The sequence below is a fragment of the Mustela lutreola genome, chromosome 3 (assembly GCF_030435805.1).
Source record: "Mustela lutreola isolate mMusLut2 chromosome 3, mMusLut2.pri, whole genome shotgun sequence".
Taxonomy (NCBI): Eukaryota; Metazoa; Chordata; class Mammalia; order Carnivora; family Mustelidae; genus Mustela; species Mustela lutreola.
The window spans coordinates 260003-281597 of NC_081292.1; the positions used below are offsets into that span (position 1 = coordinate 260003).

The following is a 21595-nucleotide window of genomic DNA, read 5'->3' on the forward strand; positions in this document are numbered from 1 at the left end:
GCTAACCAGTCGGTGTGAAGTAGTATCTCATTGTGGTTTTCATTTCTATTTCGTTGATGGCTAATGATGTTGAGCATCTTTTCATGTGCTTGTCGGCAGTTTATATGTCAGCTTTGGGGAAAGGTCTATTCAGATCCTTTGCTCACGTTTTAAAAAAGATTTTATTTATTTGAGAGAGAGTGCATAAGCATGCACACATGATGAGCAGGGAGGGGGGCAGAGGGCCAAGCAGACTCCCCATGGAGTGTGGAGTCTGCCAGCAGGCTCAGTCATAACCTCAGATCATAACCAGAGCCAAAGTGAGATGCTTAATCAATCAACTGAGCCATCCAAGCGCCCCCCCACCTTGCTCACTTTTTAATTAGGTTATCTTTTTTTTTTTTAAGATTTTATTTATTTATTTGATAGACAAAGATCACAAGTAGGCAGAGAGGCAGGCGGGGGGCGGGGGGGAAGCGGGCTCCATCCCAGGACCCTGAGATCATGACCTGAGCTGAAGGCAGAGGCTTAACCCACTGAGCCACCCAGGCGCCCTGCACTTCCTTTTCAAGATTTTTTTTTTTCTTTTTTTTCAGTGCGCCTGGGTGGCTCAGTGGGTTAAGCCTCTGCCTTCAGTTCAGGTCATGGTCCCAGGGTGCTGGGATCGAGCCTCGCATTGGGCTCTCTGCTCAGTGGGGAGTCTGCTTCCTCCTCTCTCTCTGCCTGCCTCTCTGCCTGCTTGTGATCTCTGTCTGTCGGGTAAATAAATAAAATCTTAAAAAAATTTTTTTTTTTTCTTTTCTGAGTCCCTTGAACTTCCACAGGAATTTCATGTTCAGCCTGGTAGTTTCTGCAAAAAAGCAAGCTCAGTTTTGATAAGGATCTGTTGAGTCTGTAGATCAATTTGGAGTGTTTGCCATTTTAACAATGTTAAGAAAAACATTCCAGGGACACCTGGGTGGCTCAGTGGATTAAAGCCTCTGCCTTCCGGGGCTCTCTGCTCAGTGGGGAGCCAGCTTCCTCCTCTCTCTCTCTCTGCCTGCCTCTCTGCCTACTTGTGATCTCTGCCTGTCAAATAAATAAAATCTTTAGAAAAAGAAGAAGAAGAAGAAGAAGATTCCATGAACATGGGATATCTTACCCTTAGGTCTTTGATTTCTTTAACAATATTGTGTAGTTTTCAGTGTATAGGTGTTGCATTTCTTGTGGTAAATTTATTACTAAACACTTTATTCTTTTCAATGTTACTGTAAATGGAATTACCTTAATTGTATTTTCAGGTTTCTTGTTCTAATGAGTCTTTGAAAAAATTTTTTTCTCTATTTGAACAAATGTTCAAAACTGAAAAGGTATTGGGGTGCCTGGGTGGCTCAGTGGGTTAAGCCTCTGCCTTCGGCTTAGATCATGATCTCGGGGTCCTGGGATTGAGTCCCGCATTGGGCTCTAGGCACAGTAGGGAGCCTGCTTCCCCCTTCTCTCTCTCCCTGACTCTCTGCCTACTTAAGATCTCTGTCTGTCGAATAAAGAAAAATCTTGAAACAAATGAGCAAACTGAAGAGGTGTTGAAGAGTACAGAGTGAAAAGTCCCTCCCACTCGCACCCCTCAGTGTCCGGGGTCCCTTCCTGAAGGCAGCTGCTGCCCTAGAGTCTTGTTGGGCCTTCCAGCAGGGATGTTCAGTGCATGGATAAGTACATGCGTACACATACTGTCTCTTTCCCCACTGGACTGATAGTTCTGAATAAGCAATTAAAAACTATATACTTAAAAAAAAATTAGTGCATTTATTTTACAAAAGTCTTTCTGAACATGGTGGTGAGTGAACAAATTCCATTCTCTAGTTTGTCAGTTTTCATGGGACTGAAAATTCACTAGCTTTTTCGAGTTCCAGAAGTAGGTTTTAAGAAAAAGTTTTTTTAAAAGGCTGCAACAGATTTCTCCTGATGTGCCGACCTGGCATCTTTGTCTTGCTCAGTGGTTTGAATGTTGCCCACCCACCTAAAAAGCTGCTACTGACTGTAAAGTCTAGGAAAAATATATTTTAAACATATTTATTTATTATATATCTAGAGAGAGCTTGCACGCACACAGGAGGAGGGGCAGAAGGAGAGGGAGAGAAGCAGACTTGTCACTGAATGGGGAGTCTGGGGACCCTGCTGCAAGCTGGATCCCAGCATGCTGAGATCATGACCGGAGCCGGAACCAAGAGTTGGATGCTCAACTGAGCAAGCCACCCAGGCGCCTCGGGAAAATACTTATTTATTTATTTATTTATTAAACTTATTTAACAGACAGAGATCACAAGTAGGCAGAGAGGCAGGCAGAGAGGGAGGGGAAAGCAGGCTCCCTGCTGATCAGAGAATCCGATGCAGGGCTTGATCCCAGGACCCTGAGATCACAACCTGAGCTGAAGGCAGAGGCTTAACACACTGAGCCACCCAGGCGCCTCGGGAAAATAACTTTTTTAAGCTACATGTCACCTGTTATCACTTGTGATTTGATGCATGTGTTCTGAATACTGTTCTGAACACATTCAGTGCTTCGTCTAATTTACGTGTCTGAGCCATCGGTGGTGAGTACCCTTGGTTCCAGTTAGCGGACAAGGAAACTGAGTCCAGCAGCTTACCTAGGGGGTAGGTGGAGCCGGCGTGCAAATCCAGGTATCTTGACTCCAGAGTTTTCCTTCTTAACCATAGAGGTATACTTCCATTCGTGTCATGTGGCTTCCCCGACCGCGGGTGTGAACACAGTCCTTACTGAACTCATTATGTGTGGGTGCTGTCGTAGGAGCTGGGCACCGTGCTTGCCCTCACAGCCAGCAGTCACAAGCAGCACACATAACCAAGTGACTTCCATCTCATGTCAGAAGCGTCAGTGCTGCAGAGACACTGGGGGGGTAGCCGAGGAGACTCGCAAGCTGGGGTGTGAGCCTCAGGAACGGGTCAGGTGGGCTCGTCTGCAGACGGCGAGAATCTGAGCAGAGTTGGAGCAGGTGACAGAGGTAAGTCACGTGTTGGGGAGGAATGCAAACCGTGGGAACCCTGTGTAAACCAGGCCAAGAGCCCAGCTGGTACAGAGGCCCGAGGGCAGCCGGGCCAGTGTGTGTGGAGAGAAGCCGAGGAGGCAAGCGAAGAGGGAGGAGCCCGCGGGGGCATCTGGAGCGGAGAAGCGGCAACGCTCGCTGCCGTTGAGCACAGGCTGCTAGGGACCAGCGAGGAGGCCAGGAGACTGGTTCGGAGCGCCCAGCCGCAACAGGTCAGGCGTGAGACGGTGGCAGTGGTGGCGATAGGACCTTCGAGTCTGGCGAGGTGTATGTGTACTCTAGAGATACGTTTTTATAAATAATCATTTTTGTCTTCTTTCCTGGGGTTCTGGACATGTTTTGAGGTTAGCCACTCAGGTTTCCTGGTGGAGTCATAGGGGCCAGCTCAGGAGTTGAGTCTGGGCGTGTGACCTCAGAGGACAACACCCACGTGGAGAGGTAGTGCAGGCGCTGAGCTTGGGCTGCCAGGTGGGGGGGAGTGCAGGTGGGACCAGTGAGGGGAGGGTATCAGAGGAGGAGGTGATCCAGGTGGATAATGGGGAGGAGGGAGTGGTTTTCAGTACTCTGGGCTCAAGGTCAAGGTTCTTGGTGATTTGGAAGAGCAGATTCTGGGGTTTATATGTGGTGGGGAGCAAAAATGTGTGGAGTGTACTTAACAGAAAAACTGGGCGGAGGAAATCGGAGTTGCTGAGCACAGGCCTCTGTTGTAAGGGTTTTGCTGCAAAGGGGCAACAGAAGATTGTTTATTCACATGTTTTTTAAGATGCAAGAAATTAGAACCAGTCCCGTGCTGGCAGCGCTGACATCTTGGGGAGAAGGCTTAGAAGAGAGGCTGTTGCTGCGCACGTTGGTGGTGGTTGGCAAGAGGGCCGAGAGGTGTGGTCCAGGGTGGTCTGAGGCTTTCCTCAGGGGAGTAGGAAGCCTGCTCTTGCTGGGGGAGGGGAGGAGCTGCTGGAGGTTTGGGAGAGAGGGCATGAGAGGGAGTCGGCCCAGCCACTCTCCCTCTTCTGGAGGTCAGGGGGTGGGGCTCAAAGTTCTAGCCCGCTAATCACTTGATTGGTCCTCCTGGCCACCAAGTCCCCTTGGGAGGGGCCCAGAAGTCGCCTTCAATAATAAGACCTGATTTCACCTTTGCTCTGAAGCAGCTTTTTAGGAACTGTGGATGAAGACCAAAAATGTATTCTTTTTTTTTTTTTTTTAAGATTATTTATTTATTTATTTGACAGAGAGAGATCACAAGTAGACAGAGAGGCAGGCAGAGAGAGAGAGGAGGAAGCAGGCTCCCTGCTGAGCAGAGAGCCCCATGCGGGACTCGATCCCAGGACCCTGAGATCATGACCTGAGCCGAAGGCAGTGGCTTAACCCACTGAGCCACCCAGGCGCCCCCAAAAATGTATTCTTATAAATCATTGTGTCACATTTAATAGACACTTAGGAAAAGTCTTTTTGGCTACTACTGTGGGAAGATAGAGTGTGCATGTGTGTGTGCGTGTATATGTCACCGTGCGTGAGTGAGAGTGAGCGTGTGTGTGCGTGAAGGAGGCGCTGCTGGTGCAGGAGTGGGAGGGTGCCTGTGTTCGAACTGGGTGCATCTGGAGGTGCAGTACTGGGGCTCCCGGGCCCTGACTGGACTGTGATGTCTGGAAGTGGGCCGGGGGGCTGGTGATCACCCCAGGGGACTCCTTGAGGCCTTTGTGAAGGACAGCAAAAATAAGAGTGGGGCCTGGCAAGTGGGAAGCATAATTGAGGAGCAGTTAGCAAAATGTTTTTTTTGGAACAGAGTAGTGGGAAATGGTTCTAGATAGGCGCACTCTCCGGAACACAAGTCACTAGCCTCACATGGCTGTGGAGGGCTGAAGTGTGGCTTGTGGCGTGGAATGTTAAGCGTTATTTAATCTTGATGAACTTAAATGTAGATAGCCGCAGTGTCTCGTAGCAACGGTCTTGTACAGCACAGGTCTGGAAGGTATTAGTCTAAGGGGCAGCCCTTCATTTGGGGGATACCATGTGAGGTGATGTTGGCTGGCCTTGTGGGAGATTCTTGAGTGTAGCCAAGGGGGTGAGATGGATTGGGGGGGAGGAGGCCGAAAGCATGGAGAGTCTTGTTGTTTAACCCATGGCCAGCAAGAGGGAATTCAGTCCTGAGTGTGCGTGAGAGGCTGTGACGTGCGGGCATACGGGACTGGTGTCTGCTGCTGAGACCCGTGGGGGCGACCTGGTCTCAGGTCAGGGGGAGGGGCCCAGGAGCGCCCCACACTCTTGAGCAGGGGCAGCGCAACGTGCTGCTGCCACAAACAGGATGGTTGTGCGGCGCAGGTGTGTGCAGCGTTTGGGAAGGAGATCTGAGCAGGGGAGTTCTGTGGGGAGTACCATCCAGGGCAGGGCCTCCTGGCCTTTGGGTGAGAAGTGGTCAGAGCAGAGGTTCTGCACTTATCTCCGGAGAAGGCATAGTGGAAACAGTGGAAAAAGAACCAGGAGCTCAAAGGGTGCGGTGTAGAGGGAAAAGAACCTGGCGGGGGGGGGCCCAGTTGGAAGGGCCGGAACATGTGGAGCCCTTGAGGCAGCCGGGGAAAGTGGTGCGGAAGCCGTGTGGCCCTGTGCTTGGCAAGCCTCCCAGTGCGGTTGGTGAGGTCCCCTATCAACATGGGGAGGTTGACGCCAGAGAATGAGCCAAGGCCAGAGTTCCTCAGAAGATTGTTTGGAATCAGACCCCATGAAAAGTCTAGAAAATGTCTTCATTTTAAACTCTTGAATTTTTTTTTTTTTAAGATTTTATTTATTTATTTGACAGACAGAGATCACAAGTAGGCAGAGAGACAGACAGAGACAGAGGAAGGGAAGCAGGCTCCCTGCTGAGGAGAGAGCCCAATGCGGGGCTCGATCCCAGGACCCTGGGATCATGACCTGAGCCGAAGGCAGAGGCTTTAACCCACTGAGCCACCCAGGTGCCCCTAAACTCTTGAATTTTGAACTTCGTGTTTTCACACTTAGATGCTAGGGCCGGAGGTGATTGAAAAGGGAGCATTTGTTAGCCTGACTCATATCATATGTTGTTGTGATTGGGTTTGACTCAGGGGAAATACAAAGTTGAACCATGGGAACCATGAGAAGTTACCGTTTTTGTAAGGTTAGAAAAATTGCTGGAAAATGGCAATTTTATATGATTTTTCCCATTGTATAAAGAAAACATTTTTCAGGGCGCCTGGATGGCTCAGTGAAGCCCCTGACTCTTGGTTTCTGTCAGGTCCCAACCTCAGGGTCGTGAGCTCGATCTCTGCATCAGGCTCTGCACTCAGTGCAGAGTCGGCTCGAGACACTTCCCCCTTCTCTTACTCACTGACACCTTCTCTCTCTCTCAAATAAATAAATAAATCTTTAAAAAACCCCACATTCTTCAAAAGCACACCTTTGAAGCACGTGTGGGGGTTACCTGGTTGGTTTTCTCCCGCCTTCACTGTGTTAATCCACTTATGCACATTGTACTTTTAACTGTCTCGGTTGGCATGTTGCTCATCGTCTAGTAGCTGTAATTATTATATCCTACACTTTCGTCTCCTCTCTTTCCTTTACACATTTATAAATGTGATCCTTGAACAACGCAGGTATGAACTGCACAGGTTCCACTTTGTGCAGGTTTTTAAAAAAATAAATACAGTGTGGTACTGTAAATGTGTTTTCTCTTACTTATGACTTTAGAAAATATTTTTATTTATTTGAGAGAGAGAAAAAGCGCACGCGTGCACCCAAGTGGAGGGGGAGGGGCAGAGAGAGACAGAGAAGCAGATTCCCTGATGAGCAGGGAGCCCGACATGGGTCTCAGTCCCGGGACCCTGAGATCAAGAGCTGAGCCGAAGGCAGATGCTTAACCTGCTGAGCCACCCAGGTGTCCCTTCCTTATGATTTTCTTAATACGTCTTCTTTGCTTTAGCTTACTTTATTGTAAGAATATGGAATATAATACATATGCTCTACAAAATCTGTGTTAACTGTTAATGTTATTGGTGAGTCTTCTGGTTAACAGGGTTTAGTAGTAAGTTTTGAGAGTGTCAAAAGTTACATGCAGATTTTCAAGTTGGGGCAGGTGGCACCCCTAACTCCCACATTGTTCAAGGGTCAGTTTTAATTACTGTCTATCTTAGGTTCCCTGGAAAGCAGACTTTAGGATGGAGATTTGCAGAAAGTTTACCGGGGACTGATTTTGAGGTCAACACCTGTGGGAAGAGTGAGTTGCATGGGATCAGATAGATTGAACCTTCTAATCCATGAACCTAGTATACCTCTCCATAAATCGAGAACCACTTAAGTTTCTTTCATCAGTACTTGATAGCAGTCAGTGCATATATTTTGCCAAATTTATCCCTAATATTAAATATTAAAACTTACCACTGATATTAAACATAATATATTATTTTTTTTATTATGTGCATTTTGTCTGTGACTAAAGGTAGTTTCATTTCTTCCTTTCCAATCTAGATACCTTTTCTTTCTTTTTCTTGCCTATTGCACTGCCTTGGACATCCAGTAAAATGTCCTAAGGAAGTCTGAGAGTGACTGTCCTGTTCTTGCTATTGATCAGAGGGAGAGGCATTCAGTAGTTTGTGTGTAGGTTTTGTATCAGTACCCTTTTTCAGGTTGAGGAGTTTTCTTCTGTTATTACTTTACTTTGAGATTTTATTAAAAATGAATGGTGGATTTTGTTAGATGCTCTTTTGGCCTCCACTGTAATGATCATGTATTTTTTCTTTTCTTGGTCTTTTTAAAAATATGGTTAATGATACTGGTTAATTTTTGAATGTTATACCAACCTTGCAGTCCTGATATAAACCCTAGTAGGGGGTGATTTGATATCCTTTACACTTGGGTTCAGTTTGCTAAATTTTTTTTTTTTTTAATTTAAGGATTTTTAAATCTATGGTCACGAGGGCTGCTCAGTAGGAACCATACTCCGCGTCCGTGGCACAGTACTCTCATGCTGAGCAGTATTAGAATCTGCGTTTACTCACGCTACTTGGCTTTGTACAGTTACTGGCCGGCGAGACTTCGGCTGTGTCTCCGGAGTCCCGGGCTATACGGCAGCTGCCTGGGTGTCCCAGCTGGCGAGTGTGTCCCGTTGCTCAGGCACTCTGTCCTCTGGTTCACATAAGTTCTCAGAGTCTTTGCAGTGTTACTCTTTCCCACGTCCTTGGAAATTCCTACCCTGGCTGAGTTTAAAGTTGTGTCCAGGTTGCTGTTTTGTGAGGAACACCTCCCTCCACGTTCACATACGTCACACACAGTTCCAGGCTAGTGGGTGGATGGCAGCAGGCTGCCGAGAGCCGACATCCTAGGTCCGGTGGGAACAGCGAGCAGGGGTTCTTGCACAGTGGCACGGGGGGAAGTGCCCCTGGGGGTCTGTAACAGTGCACATGAGGACAGGTGATTGTGTTTGGCATACTGCCACTGCCAGTCATTAGCATGGCGACTATGAAATTTCACGTATGGATGGACTACTTCCCTCCCCTACCCACGTGGATGCAGAATTTTCACATTTGAAGAAGAATCAGCGCAAACGCGTCCAGACTGTGCTCTATCAAGAGGGAGACAGATTGAGCGTGCCACCCTGGCCCGGAGTGCTGGAGGCTCTGGGCACGCCTGGTCCTGGCGACGCGCGTCTGCTGCAGCCGTGACTCAGAGGAAGCCAGGGCGTGTATTTCCAGGGAGGGCTCTTTGAAGATGTGACACCATGCCCTCCTCATTGGACAGTGTTCTGGGAAGGAAGGACAACACGAGCAAAGGCCCCGAGGGCCACTGCGATGGGCAGTCGAGAGGAGCAGAACTGTTCCTGCAGTGCAGACATAGACACGGAGTCAGGGCGGCGGGGAGTGTGCCCACCAAGGAGGGTTTCCAGTCCAGATCTTTGACCTCAGGACTGGCCTTTACCTGGTCCCTGGCGCTGACGGAGTCCCACAGCTCCAGGGCGGGTGCCTGCCACGAGCATTGCATCTTGCTGGGTCTCTGACCTACACTGGTGTCTGCAGCGTGCGCGGACAGGCTGCAGCTGAGTAGAGGGTCCCTTCTCCCTGTCGCAGAGCTGGACCCGCTGGATGTTGCCTTCGCTTCCTTGTCGGTAAGTGGGGACGACAGCTGGTCCCTCGTGGAGGAGGCTTAGAGGGCGTGCTGAGCGCGCAGCTGTGCGGTGGGGCTGCTGGCGGAGAGCTGCGCATGCAGGAGGTGCTCAGAGAAAAGCCCGACGCGAAGTCATAGATGGGGCCCGCCGGCCAGAGTCGACACCACCTCGGGGTGCTTGAAGAGAGAGGGGCGTCAGATGCCAGCAGGGAGTCCTGAAGTGTGTTGTGAAAGCGGGAAGGAAGCTGCCAAGAGCCAGTGATCGTCCTGTAATGCCTTTAACGGCCTCATCCGCGTATAATTTACGTACCACGGAATCCACCAGTTTTAAGGATGCAGCTCAGTGGTTTTAGTAAATGCAGACTTGTGCACAGCCAGTCTCAGAGCATCCGCAGGACCCAGACGATTGTGTGAGGCTTGTTCCTGCCACGGCCAGGCAGCAACTTCCCTGCCTTCTGTCTCTGCAGCCGTGTTTGTTCTGGACGTTTGGTGTAAGTGCAGTCACACCACATGGCACTTTTTTGGTGAAGGGCTACGTGATTGCTCGAGCGTCTTGTTGTAATGATATCCACCTTGTGGTGTCCGTCCTCAGCAGGGTGGACGACGGGGTTTTCCAGGCTTTGGCTCTGGAGTGTGGTGTCGCTGTGAGTGCTCAGTCTTCATGGGAAAACCTGTTTTTGTGGGTCTTGCCTACGGACCTGGGGGTGCAGTTGCTGGGTCATGTGGTGAATTTATGTTTTAACTTTTTAAGAAACTGCCCAGTTGTTTTCCAAAGAGGCCGCATCATCGTGCATGCCCCCCAGCTGTGAACGGGTGCCCCTACTTCTGCACATCCCCCCACTCCTGTCGTCGTCCACCTGCTTGGTGACAGACGTCCTGGGGGTATGAGCTGGCATCACACTGTGGTTCTGGTCTGTATTTCCCTGATGACCAGTGATGATGAGCATCTTGATTTGCTTTCTGGCCATTCGTATGTCTTCTTCCAAGAAATGTCTATTCATACTCTTTGCTTGGTTTTTAATTGAGTTTTTCTCCTCCTCCTCCTCCTTCTCTTCTTCTTCTTCTTCTTGAGTGACAGTGAAGCCACGCTTATTGAGAGTACAAAGCTCCGGAAGAGGGAGGGGACCCAGGAGAGTTGCCTGGGCTGTTTTTCTTCTTGTTACTGAGTCTTCAGCCATTGTGTATACAGATTATTCACCAGATATGTGATTTGCAGGCACTTTTGTTGTCCGTGGCTTGTCTTTTCACTGTCTTAACGATGTCAGTTGAAGCACAATTTTGAATTTTTTTTTTAGGGAGAGAGCACGAACTGGGTGGGGAGGGGGAGAGAGGCAGAGGGAGAAGCAGACTCCATGCTGAGCAGCAGCCGGACACAGAGCTCCATCCCCCAAGATCATGCCCTGAGCCAAAGGCAGACGCCCAACCTACTGAGCCACCGGCATCCCCACAGTTTTGAATTTTGATGAAGTCCATTTTACCAGCTTTCTCTTCTGTCACATGTGCGTGAAGCTTCACCTTGAAGAGGTCTTGGTCCTTCAGTGACATTAACGCCAGTCAGTACCTTGGAAGTTCTTGGGCCTGCAGAGTGGTGGCAGCACAGGTGAGGGTTTGGGATGGGGGAAGGTGAGGAAGTGGAGCCCATGGTCATGGCACATGTGGGGACTGCATCAGCCAGAGCAAAGGGGCGGGCGCGCTCAGTCGCAGTTTTTAATACGGGGATATCTGAAGGGAAGGGGTAACGAGAGAGGGACAGCACATAAGAGGAATGACAACGGCAAAACTTCTCAAGGGGGAGGGATTGCTCGCTGGTTCTGTGCTGCTGTGACAAGTTACTGCAGCCCCGGCAGCCGGAGACAGCACTGAGTGCCATCGTAGGTCTGTCGCTGGGGCCAGAGAGAGTTCAGTCCCTGCGGGGCGGGTGCGTGGTGAACGTGCTGTCACCGTGACTGACCATCATAAACGTTTGGTATCTCTGGGGTTCTGACTCACAGTTCCCAAAACCCTTGGGATCTCCGAAGCAGTAAGTAGTGGCAGCATCTTCAGTGGCATGTTTGGTGTTTGGCGCGGTTCCTGAAATTGCCTCGGGGCTGTCAAGGTGAAGTGGGCCTCTGGCATTAAAGAGGGGACTTTTGGAAAGCCCCTCGCGATGGGGGCTGGTGGCCAGGGAACCAGTCATGGGATTAGAGGGTTGGAACTTTGGTTCCTAACCCCTGACCTCAGGGGAGGGGAGATGGGCTGGAGATGGAGTCTAGTCCCCGATGGCCAGTGATTTCATCAGTCATGCCTGCTAATGATGCCTCGTTAAAAACTCAGGACAGGCTTTGGAGAGCTTCTGAGTGCGTGAACCGGGATGCACCTGTGTGCCGGGAGGGTGGTGCACCCCAGACTCCACAGAGACAGAATCGCCTTCGTTTGGGACCTTGCCTGGTGTATCTCTCCATCTGGCTATTGATTCCTATCCTTTGTAGTAAGCTAGTAATCTAGCGGGTAGACTGGCTCCTGCATTCTCTGGGCCCCTCTGGCACCAAACCCTCTAGCACCAAACCCTCTAGGGTTAGCGGAACCTGAGGAGGGGGTTGTCGGGACCTCCGGCTTAAATTCTAGCCCAGTTGGTCAGAAGACCCAGTGATAACCCAGACTTGCAGCTGGCGTCTGAAGTGGGGGCTGCCTCGTGGGACCAAATCCTTAACCTGTGGGATCTGATGCCCGTGGCTGGTTGATGGATCTGAATTGAGTCAGGTTTGTAGGGCACTGGTCTGCAGGAATTGGAGAGCTGCTTGGTGGTGTGGAAGTCATGCTGGAGAGGCCAAGGGCGTCGCACGGCTGCCGGTGTCACAGGGACACGTGGGGGAGCTGTGACCCTCCAGGTTGCAGACTGCAGCTGTGGCCGATGGCGTCCCCAGGCTTCTGGTCTCCTACCACAGCCATGTCCTAGGAACAGCCAGCCTCTGCCTCAGGGACGCTGTCCAGTCTCGTAGAGCCATCTTCTGTGTGGCAGGAGCTTGGGTTCCTGGGTTTGCTTCTTAAATAAACCCTCCCAACCTGCTTTTAGAGGAACAAAGGCTGTGTTTAAGGGAAGGGGAGTGGTGGGGCACTGGGCAGCAGTGAGTGAGGTCAGGGAATGTGTACATGTGAGCACGGCTGGGGTGGAGGGACCCAACAGGTACTGCTCACACTGTGGCCTTTGTTCCTGCAAGGGCCAGCTGGGCATGGAGGCCACATGGTGTTTTCTCCCAGAGGTGCCTTCCCTGTATTCCTGGGCATCACCTCCAGTTTCTGCTGCCTGGAGGTCCTGTGGGCCAGTGCTCCACTTAGGGATCCCCATGCCACAGGCTGGCCCCAGTAACTGGAAGGGGTGTGGGCTTTCCACGTGCATCCCCGGGCCTTAGGAGCCTCTCACATACCACCTCCCAGATAGTTTCTGTGAGAGTTGGTGCCCAGGGAGACCCCAAAGATAAATGACCCCCTACCAACGGTCTCTTGAGGTGCCCATGCACACAGGGAACCAGTTTCTGAGCTAGAAGGGCATCTCCAAAATTGCATATTTATCTAACTTTTAATTTTTTAATTTTTAAAAAAGATATTTATTTATTTGAGAGAGAGAGAGCAAGAGCCACAAGCAGGGGGAGCAGCAGAGGGAGAGGCAGATTCCCCTCTGAGCTAGGAGCCTGAGATGGGACTGAACCCCAGGACCCCAGGATCATGACCTGAGCAGAAGGCAGATGCCCAGCGGAGTCATTCAGACGCTCTAGCATTTAACTTTTAAAATTAAATATAGGAACATCTTATCTTCTTATCTTCACTCTGTTGCACTTTGCCGATACTATGTTTTTGTTTTTGTTTTTATTTACATATTGAAAGTTTGTAGCAACCCTGCATCAGGCAAGTCTATCTGTGTCATTTTTTTCCAACAGCATTTGCTCACTTCATGTCTGTGGGTCATATATTGATAATTCTTGCAATATTAGAAACTTTTCCATTATACTCACTACAGTGATCTGTGATCAGTGGTGACAGCTCCTGAAAGTTCAGATAATAGCATTTTTTTAACAATAAGATATTTTTTAAAAGATTTTATTTATTTGACAGGGAAAGAGAGGGAGAGAGCACAAGCAGGGGGAGAAGCTGACATGGGGCTCGATCCCAGGACCCCGGGATCATGACTAGAGCCGAAGGTAGATGCTTTAAGGTATTTTTTAAAAATCTTTTTTTTTTTTTTAAAGATTTTATTTATTTATCAGAGAGAGAGGTGGAGAGAGCGAGCACAGGCAGACAGAATGGCAGGCAGAGGCAGAGGGAGAAGCAGGCTCCCTGCTGAGCAAGGAGCCCAATGTGGGACTCGATCCCAGGACGCTGGGATCATGACCTGAGCCGAAGGCAGAGGCTTAACCAACTGAGCCACCCAGGCGTCCCGCGTTAAGGTATTTTTTATGTCAGGTTATGTACATCATTTCTACTGCATACTTAATAGATGACAGTACAGTGTAAAGATAACTTTATATGAACTGGGAAACAAACATATTCACTGGAGTAACTTTTGTGTGATACTTGCTTTGTTCTGGAGGTATGCCTCTTATGGTTTATTAGAAGAATTGTGTTTTGAATTTTTGTACTTAAGTGGGATAAGTACAAAGATTATGGAAGTTAGAAAAATACAGTTAATTGTGAATTTAATTTTTATAAGTAAAAAAAAATAGGGGCGCCTGGGGGGCTCAGTGAGTTAAGCATCTGCTCTCTGCTCGGCGGGGAGCCTGCTTCCTCCTCTCTCTCTGCCTGCTGCTCTACCTACTTGTGATCTCGATCTGTCAAATAAATGAATGAAGTCTTTAAAAAAAAAAAAAAATAGGGGCACCTGGGTGGCTCAGTGGGTTAAGCCGCTGCCTTTGGCTCAGGTCATGATCTCAGGGTCCTGGGGTCGAGTCCTGCATCGGGCTCTCTGCTCAGCAGCGAGCCTGCTTCCCCCTCTCTCTCTGTCTGCCTCTCCATCTACTTGTGATTTCTCTCTATCAAATAAATAAATAAAATCTTTAAAAAAAAAATAGAATAATGCCCATATAGACAGAGAATGAGATTGTCCCACCGTTTTATCCCACGCACTAAAGTCTGATGAGGTAAAACCACACTAAGGAGATACTAAAATCAAAAACAGTGAAATGAAAAGTTCGCTAAATTTTTAAGAGTATTTTTTTGGCGGGGGGGGGGGGGGCGGGGAGCGGCGGGGTGGCACCTGGGAGGCTCAGTTAGTTGAGCTGCTGCCTGTGGCTCAGGTCATGATTCCGGGGTCCTAGGATGGAGCCACGAGTCGGAAGCCTGCTTCTCCGCCCTTCCCCGACTGCCCCCTGTAGTGCTTTCTTTCTCACAGTCTCTCTGTCTCTGTGTCAAATAAATAAAAGTCTTTTAAAACAACAAAAAAAAACCACTGTTCTGTCCTGCAATACTAACACACTTTTTGTTATTAGATCTGTATCGAAACGTTGCTTTGTAATTTTGCCCTGAAAACTGCCATCTCTTTGATCAACTTCTGTATGACACTGAGCAGGGCCACAGGCAGAGAAAGAAAGCAAGGGCAGCTTGTTTGACCTTTTCTGGGTTTTACAAGTCCTTGGTGTCAGGGAGCCTCTAACAGGGCACGGATTTCTTGAATCTTCTTTTAGCAGGGATGGTTTTCAGTATTTTCACATAACACTTGGGATATATTCTACACAGAGCAAGTAGTCAAGTGTTTTTTCACTTAACACTGGTAACCTATCCTGAAAATCAGACATTCCGCATGAAAACACTATTTTTCATCATATTCAATGGGAAAAAGTAATTCATTATGTCAATCAACCATTTTCCTAAAACATTAAAACTCTGGTTAAAACACCCTTACACAAGAAGCAGGCCATCTTGTGAGGTGGTGAAACTCGGGTCCCTGATCTCCAGATGACTGGGAGGCATGCCGTGTGGCTCCCGCCCTCCCTGCGGTGGGCCTGGGGGCCCCGTGTCAGCAGAGTCTACGCAGCACAATCCCAGTTGGCACTTGGCGTACTTTTTAGACATGCATGTGCAATTGAGACTTCTAGTTGGATTTGAAATGCATCTTTAAGTGTTTTCCTGCGTGTTGTGTTGAGGAAAATGTTGATTGGGTTTTCTGACATAAGTACAAATTTATACCTGTAACCATGAACTGAACTACCTATCTTTTTTTAAAGAATTTATTTATTTATTTATTTGATAGAGATCACAACTAGGTAGAGGGGAAGCAGGCTCCCTGCTGAGCAGAGAGCCCAACTTGGGATTGGATCACAGGACCCTGAGATCATGACCTGAGCCAAAGGCAGAAGGTTGACCCACTGAGCACGCCCTTACCCCCGGCACCCGGGAAAGTGATTTTAGAAGAAATGAGATGTGAACAGGGATAACCATGTGTCTAAATCGAAGCACCGCATGAAGTGATGAGTCTTTGCGGGGTTCGGAAGCAGGGAGACTGAGCCACAGCAGCGTAGGCGGCAGGCCAAGGTTGGAAGTCTCCCAGAAAGCAGGATGTAGAACTGGGGCATGGGAGAGAAGCATGTTTAAGGGCTGGGAGGCACAGCCCTGGGATGGAAGCCGTTTCAGAGGCAGGAGAGAGAGACCGTGCGTGACGGAAAGTTACCAGCAAAGTCAGAAGCAGACGCTGCAGAGCCACCGCGTGCCCCATGCGGTGTAAAGTCAGACCCGTCAGCCTGAAACCCCCCAAGACCAAGGACAAACAGGAGACTCTGGACGCTCGGAAAGAGAAACAGGTCACTTTGCATATCAAGAATCAGGATGACTTCGGACTTCTTAGAGAAGTCCGGGAAGCTCTGTTAACAATGATGATGGAAGGTTCTTCCAGTGAAGTGTTTTTTCAACCCATTGAAACCATCAGATACCTCAGAATTTGCCCCATTCTTCTTGACCGACACAAGGTAGTCAGTGGGGAAGGCTCAACCCCAGCAAGGCGCGTGGCAGCTTGGTCCTCTGATCGCAGGAGAGGGCGGTTTGGGGAGGGACAGCGGTGCAGAGGGCGGCCGGCGTGTGCACGGGATCACGGGAGAGGCCTCAGGCGACTGGTCTGCTCCCGCAGCCTCCTTCTGGCACCTTCTCTGGCGCTGCTGCCCACCTGGCCTTTGGGAGCCCCCACGTCCTCTGCATCGCGGGGGACGTGAGGCGCTCGCTGGAGGGAGCTGGGTGGGCCCAGGCTGCAGCTCCTCTTTGCTCGGTCTCCTGTTCCCGTCCTGATGTGTCCCTTGCCCCCACCCCCACCCCAACCGTGAGAACGGTTCGCACCTGCCCAGGTGATCCGGCTGCAGGTTTGCCCTGTTTCCTTTGCATTCCCCAGCCCTTTCCCATGTCACTGCTCATTCTCCACTAAAATCAGCTGGTATTTGAGCAGTCTGGGGTTGGTGTGATTGGGGTGAGGAGACAGAAGGAACTTGAGATTTTTGGTGAGCAGCCAGGTGCTAGGGGAGGTGGGAGAGGGGAACCGAGGGTGCTGCTGTGGGTGCAGAATGAGGAGGGAACGGGGCGGACAGCACCCGTGTGCGGGGGGTGAGAGTGGGTTTCTGGGAGAGGCTGGGGGTACTTGGATCTCCCTAGAAGGACTGGCCAGCTTTTGAACAGAAGGTTGGAAAGCGTAGCTAAGAACAGCCTGTCTTCAGGGTTGCTGCTCCAGGAGAGGTGGGGCGGCCCTGGTCGAGTGTGGCTAGCCGCCCGGATGGAGCCTGGAGGTCTCTGTGGCTCTCGTCTGGCTCTTCGTGTGCTCGGTGGTGCTCCCAGCAGCTCCACGGCTCGTCTTTGGGGGCGGTCCCCAGCTGTCACGTTTCTAGGTGTTGTGTCAGTCTCCCTGTGCACCTCCTCTTGGGCGCAGTGTCTTTCCACACGTCTGTTTCTCTCTGGCTTTTCCCTTTCTCTCTGCTTCTGTGTGGACCCAGTGGGTGGCCTTTCTTCCAGTGGACAGGGCTGTCTCTGCTGTATCCGTCCACCACTGAGCTAGCTGGTGGGGCCAGCCTCCCTTTCTGTGTTTTCCAGCTCTCAGATTTGCCTTTGAGCCCTTCCTTTAGAGTCCATTACTTTGCTGAAATTCTAAATCTTGTCTTCTGTTTTCCTGAATCCATTAGTCACAGTTACCTTAAAGCCCAGGCCTGCCCTGTGAGTCCCAGAGTGTGGCCCAGACAGGCTCCCGGCAGGCCCCACGGCCACACCAGTGCTGAGTCCGCTGGTCTCCACCCTTGATGCCCAGGCCCCCTTGAGCAGGAGCCCCCTCTTTTCCCCTGTGGTCTCCTAGGCTCTTGGCCACGTGGGTCCTGCCTGCACTGTAGCATTTCCTTGACTTTAAATAGACTTCTTTTAAAAAAATTGGGGGGTTGCCAAGGAGGCACACTTGGTTGGGCAGCGACTCTTGGTTTTGGCTCAGGTCATGATCTTGGGGTTAGAAGATCGAGCCCCTGAGCCCGGATCCCTGCTCCACAGAGTCTGCTGGAGATTCTCTCTCCCTCTCCGCCCACCCTCCCCACATGCTGTCTCACAAATAAATAAATAGATCTTTGAAAAAAGTCTTTTTTGATTTGGTTTTCTAGTTGTTCTTGGCAAGGATTTTGGCCACTGAATGCTCTTTCTTGGTTGCATAGAAGGAGACCGGCATCTTAAGCACTGGACATGGGTGACTCACCTCATTTAAAACCCTCATAATGTTTGTTTGGTCTCTTCTAGAGTGTTGAGCAAGCTGTCTGGTTCATTATTCTGACAAAAATTGAAGTCTCTCCTGTAAAAATGTTTCTAGTAGGTGCCGTAGGCCCGTCTTCTGTGTCGGAGCAGGGCATGGCTCCCTCTCCCATGGGCCCTGTCGTCTGGCACCACACTCGGCTCAGTCTGGCCCTTCTGCTTCAGGAAGCCACTTTCCCTTCTGTAACTCGGACAGAGCAGGAAGGAGCCTCTGATGGTCTCAGTTGGTGAAATGTTTCTCAAGTTGCTCTGCGGTTTTCTGGAACGTCCAGCGAGGAACTGGAAGCGACTCCCTCCGAGGCAGCAGAAGCCCCACAGCCCCACTCAGGGCAGAGGGTGTGGCTCCCAGACCCCGCTGCACTTGGGGTCCTGTGCGGACCCCAGCAGAGTTGTGAGCAGTGGCGGCCAGCACCACACACAGCTGGACAGGGCTCAGGTCTCTTTTCTGGTTACATCCTTCTAGTGTTTTCTATCTTGCTTTTTGTTGGATCGATTACCGGTTTTCTCTAGTGTTTGATTAATGTTTTATTGTACACTCTGAATCCTGCGAATAAGGAAGTCTGTGGCCACTCAGCACCTCTGGTCTGCTTTGGGGCCTGAGAATGACTCTGATTTGCCGAATCAGCTGTCATGGTTTGGACAGAAATGTCATTTTACCTCCTTGGAGAGCCTGTAGCCAGTGGTCATTGTCTCCCAGGGTCTTCTGTCCCCACCTCCCACCTTGGTCAGCAGCGGTCTTCAGCAGTCAGTGCTTGTGGAGTCTGTGCATGGGAAGTCTGGCTGTTGTTGCTGTGTCTGAAAAGGATTTGATTTTATTCCTCTTTCTGAAATGTGATTTAGCTGACCCGAGAACTTGGTGCTGCTCATGGTTCTCTCAGTTTTAGGGGAACTTTCCCACCACATAGATGCAGGCCCGCTGGGGCTGCTCATGAAATGCTGTTTCACCGCCTGACTCTCCTCTTTGCTGGGCTCTGTCCCGCCGCGTGCGTTTGTCTGTTTGTGGGAATTGGCGAACGTGGCCTTCGGGAGTGTCTGCTGGCCTTTCAGCCGTGGGGCTGGGGAGATACTGAGGGAGGCTGTTCTAGAGCACAGACTCACAGGGCGTGAGAGGGTCCCCTATGCAAGCTGCTTGGTTCCAAGTGGCATCCGGGTGTCCTAGCCAGGGGGACAGGCCAGGCGGGTGGGGCAGGGCAACATCCTGGCAGGTGGCTCCTGTCTTTGGCATTTTCTGTCTGGACAGGAACCAGTGAACGGAGAATGCTGTTTAGTGTCTCTGACACAAGGGTCCCACTGGTGGCTGTGGCTTTGGGGAACCTCAGGACCCCCAGCACTGCCATGGCCTCTGCCCTCTCCTGTAGTCACCGTCCCCTCCAAGACGTAGGCATGGGAGTCTTTCCTGGAGAGGTTGGGGGCAGGACCAGGTGCAGGGGTGCCCGAGGGAGGAAGGAGCAGTTTGCAGGTGGACCCACCTTGCCCTGGGCCACACTCGCACGTGTGTGGGGCTGCTCTGTGGACGCCGTCAGAGGTGCCCAAGCTCGGAGCTCGGAGCGTTGCTGGCATCAGGAGCAGATTGCCGCTTCCTGGGGCTCCTTCTCAGCCCCCAGCCAGAGCCAGCACAGAGCGTCTTCTGTTCCGGGGCTCATGTAGGAAGTTGGAATCCAGAACCTCGTCACCCACTCATGCCTGGAACTTTCCCCGCAGTATGGAGTGGAGAGGAGCGAGCAGCTGCCCTTGAGGGGAGGGGATGGCTGGAGACCTATAGTGCGATTTGGGGCACCCCCACAACACGGTGTGCGGGTGCCAGCATTTCGTCCTGTTCTGGGTGTGCCCCCGCCCACCAGTCGTCTAGCGGCGCCAGCCCCCCCACCCCCCGGCCGCCCACGGCTCGAAGCATCTGCACGGGGCAGGCCTGGGCCAGCGGGTGACCCTGGGCCATCCTCCACTCATCTGTGGGGTGAGGACTGAGCAGGACCTGACTCCTGAGGTGGAGGGAAGGACAGTCACGCCCTCCATGGTTAAGGCTCCATGGGGGGTGGACGTGCGTGCTGCTGCCCGGAACTCAGCCAAGGACACCTGTCGTCACCTCATGGTGAGTCTTCGCACATACATACTCACTGTCCGCACTGTGCTGGCACTCTTCCGCAGGCCGGGCAGTGAGGCGCTGATGAGGAGCAGGACCCAGTCCAGGCTGTGGGGCCAGCCCTGGCACCCTCAGTGAGCACCAGGCACCGTTTCTCTGCGTGGCGATCCTGTCACCCAGACTGCGATCTGCCTGGCCTGGCTCCCAGGACCTGCTGAGCAGGGGGCCACCGTCCGTCTGCATGAGCTGTGGGCTGCTGTGCGCTGAAGGCCTTGTTGAGAGGTGTGCCTGCTCTGACGTTCTCCAGGCCCTGGGCCTGCTGCAGGGGGTGGGGGGGGCGCTGCCTCAGGACAGTGTGCAAGGAGCTCACAGGTAGGACGAGAACAGCACTGAGCCCCAGGGCCAGAAGCCCCCTCCGTACTCCTGGAGAGAGTCCCAGAAGGCACATGAACACGTGGTGAAGTCAGCTGTCTTCTAAGGGGCCTGCAGAGTCCCCGAGCGGGGAAGAGAAGAGCAGGGCCGGTGGGCCTGGGCCCCGGCTGCCCCGCAGTGCACGGGCCAGACTTCGCCCCAGGAAGCACCAGGGCCTGCAGCTGGCTGGTGTCAGGGCTTCCTGAGCAGTACTGCTGTGACCACTAGTGGAAACGAAAACATTGTGTTCTGTTGGAAACACTATTTTAGAAATAAGTGCAAATGAGAAAACCATAAAACTCGAGAAATGGAACACACGAAAGCAGGTGGAGAAACAGCCTTCGTGAGAAGACAGTCTCAGACTGCGCCACTCCGAGGCGAGGCCTCCTTGGGTCTGGGACCCGGTGCGGTGGTGCCCACGCACCTGGAGGGCCAGGTGGCAGCTGCCCTTCTGTATTTCTAGTCATCCTGCAGTATTTTTAGGAGTTTATTTCCCTCGTGGCTCCTCCTGTTTTCTCGGGGTTTGGCTTGAGGCGAGCCTGGCCTCCCGAGGTCGGCACTGCTGGCCAGTGTGTGTCACGTGGGCCCTGCTCAGCACACGGAGCCCAGCATGGGGCCTGAACTCACGATCTGGAGATTGAGACCCAAGCCGAGGCCAAGAGTCAGGTGAATACCCCAGTGAGCCACCCAGGCACCCCCTAGTTTAGGGTATTTTTTAAAAATCAAGCTTTAAGAAGAAAAACATCTACTCCATCACCATCCTGTGCTGACCCCAGCTGCTGGTGGGGGTGGGGGGCGCTGAGGTCATTGGCTGGTGTCTCCCATCACCTGGTAGCTGGCGGGCGCCCCTACCTGTGGGCTCAGGAAGGGTGATCAAAGGACCCAGAGCTGCTGCCCCATGTGTCACAAAGCCCCTTCCCAGCTGTACTCATCCCTCTCAGAACCCGGTGGGGTCATCTGTGCTCGTGGAGGGCTTGGGAGCAAGTGGGAGATGGGCATCGGGCAGTTCTGGTCATAGGCCGGCTTCTCAGCTCTGACCACGAGCACATGCATGTGTGATACAAATTTTATTCTTTCTCAACGTCCTCTGGGGGCCTCAGTGCCATTTTGTCGGTGAGACAAGCCCAGGACAGCAAGGACCGCAGGGTCTCCACACCCCATCTCGGCTCTGTGTCCTGACTGCCAGTCGCGTGGCCTCCTGCGGCTCGGCAGCTGCCAAGTGCTGTCCCCAGGGTGGCCGCTCTCCAAGCCC

The 21595-nt window shown here is 51.5% G+C and overlaps 2 protein-coding genes across 3 annotated transcripts in view; one reads left to right on the top strand and one right to left on the bottom strand.

Moving 5' to 3' along the window:
- The window catches only part of LOC131827726 (basic proline-rich protein-like), a 31951-nt gene that overhangs the window by 10196 nt on the left and 160 nt on the right, over window positions 1-21595 (bottom strand). Inside the window, exons 2-3 of the mRNA XM_059168668.1 lie at window positions 19936-20040; window positions 19691-19831 (exon numbers count right to left, since the gene is read on the bottom strand). Coding sequence (XP_059024651.1) covers window positions 19691-19831; window positions 19936-20040 — 246 coding nt within the window. The remainder of the gene's footprint in view (window positions 1-19690; window positions 19832-19935; window positions 20041-21595) is intronic.
- The window catches only part of ARHGAP39 (Rho GTPase activating protein 39), a 95993-nt gene that overhangs the window by 9164 nt on the left and 65234 nt on the right, over window positions 1-21595 (top strand). The gene's annotated exons all lie outside the window — the stretch shown is intronic.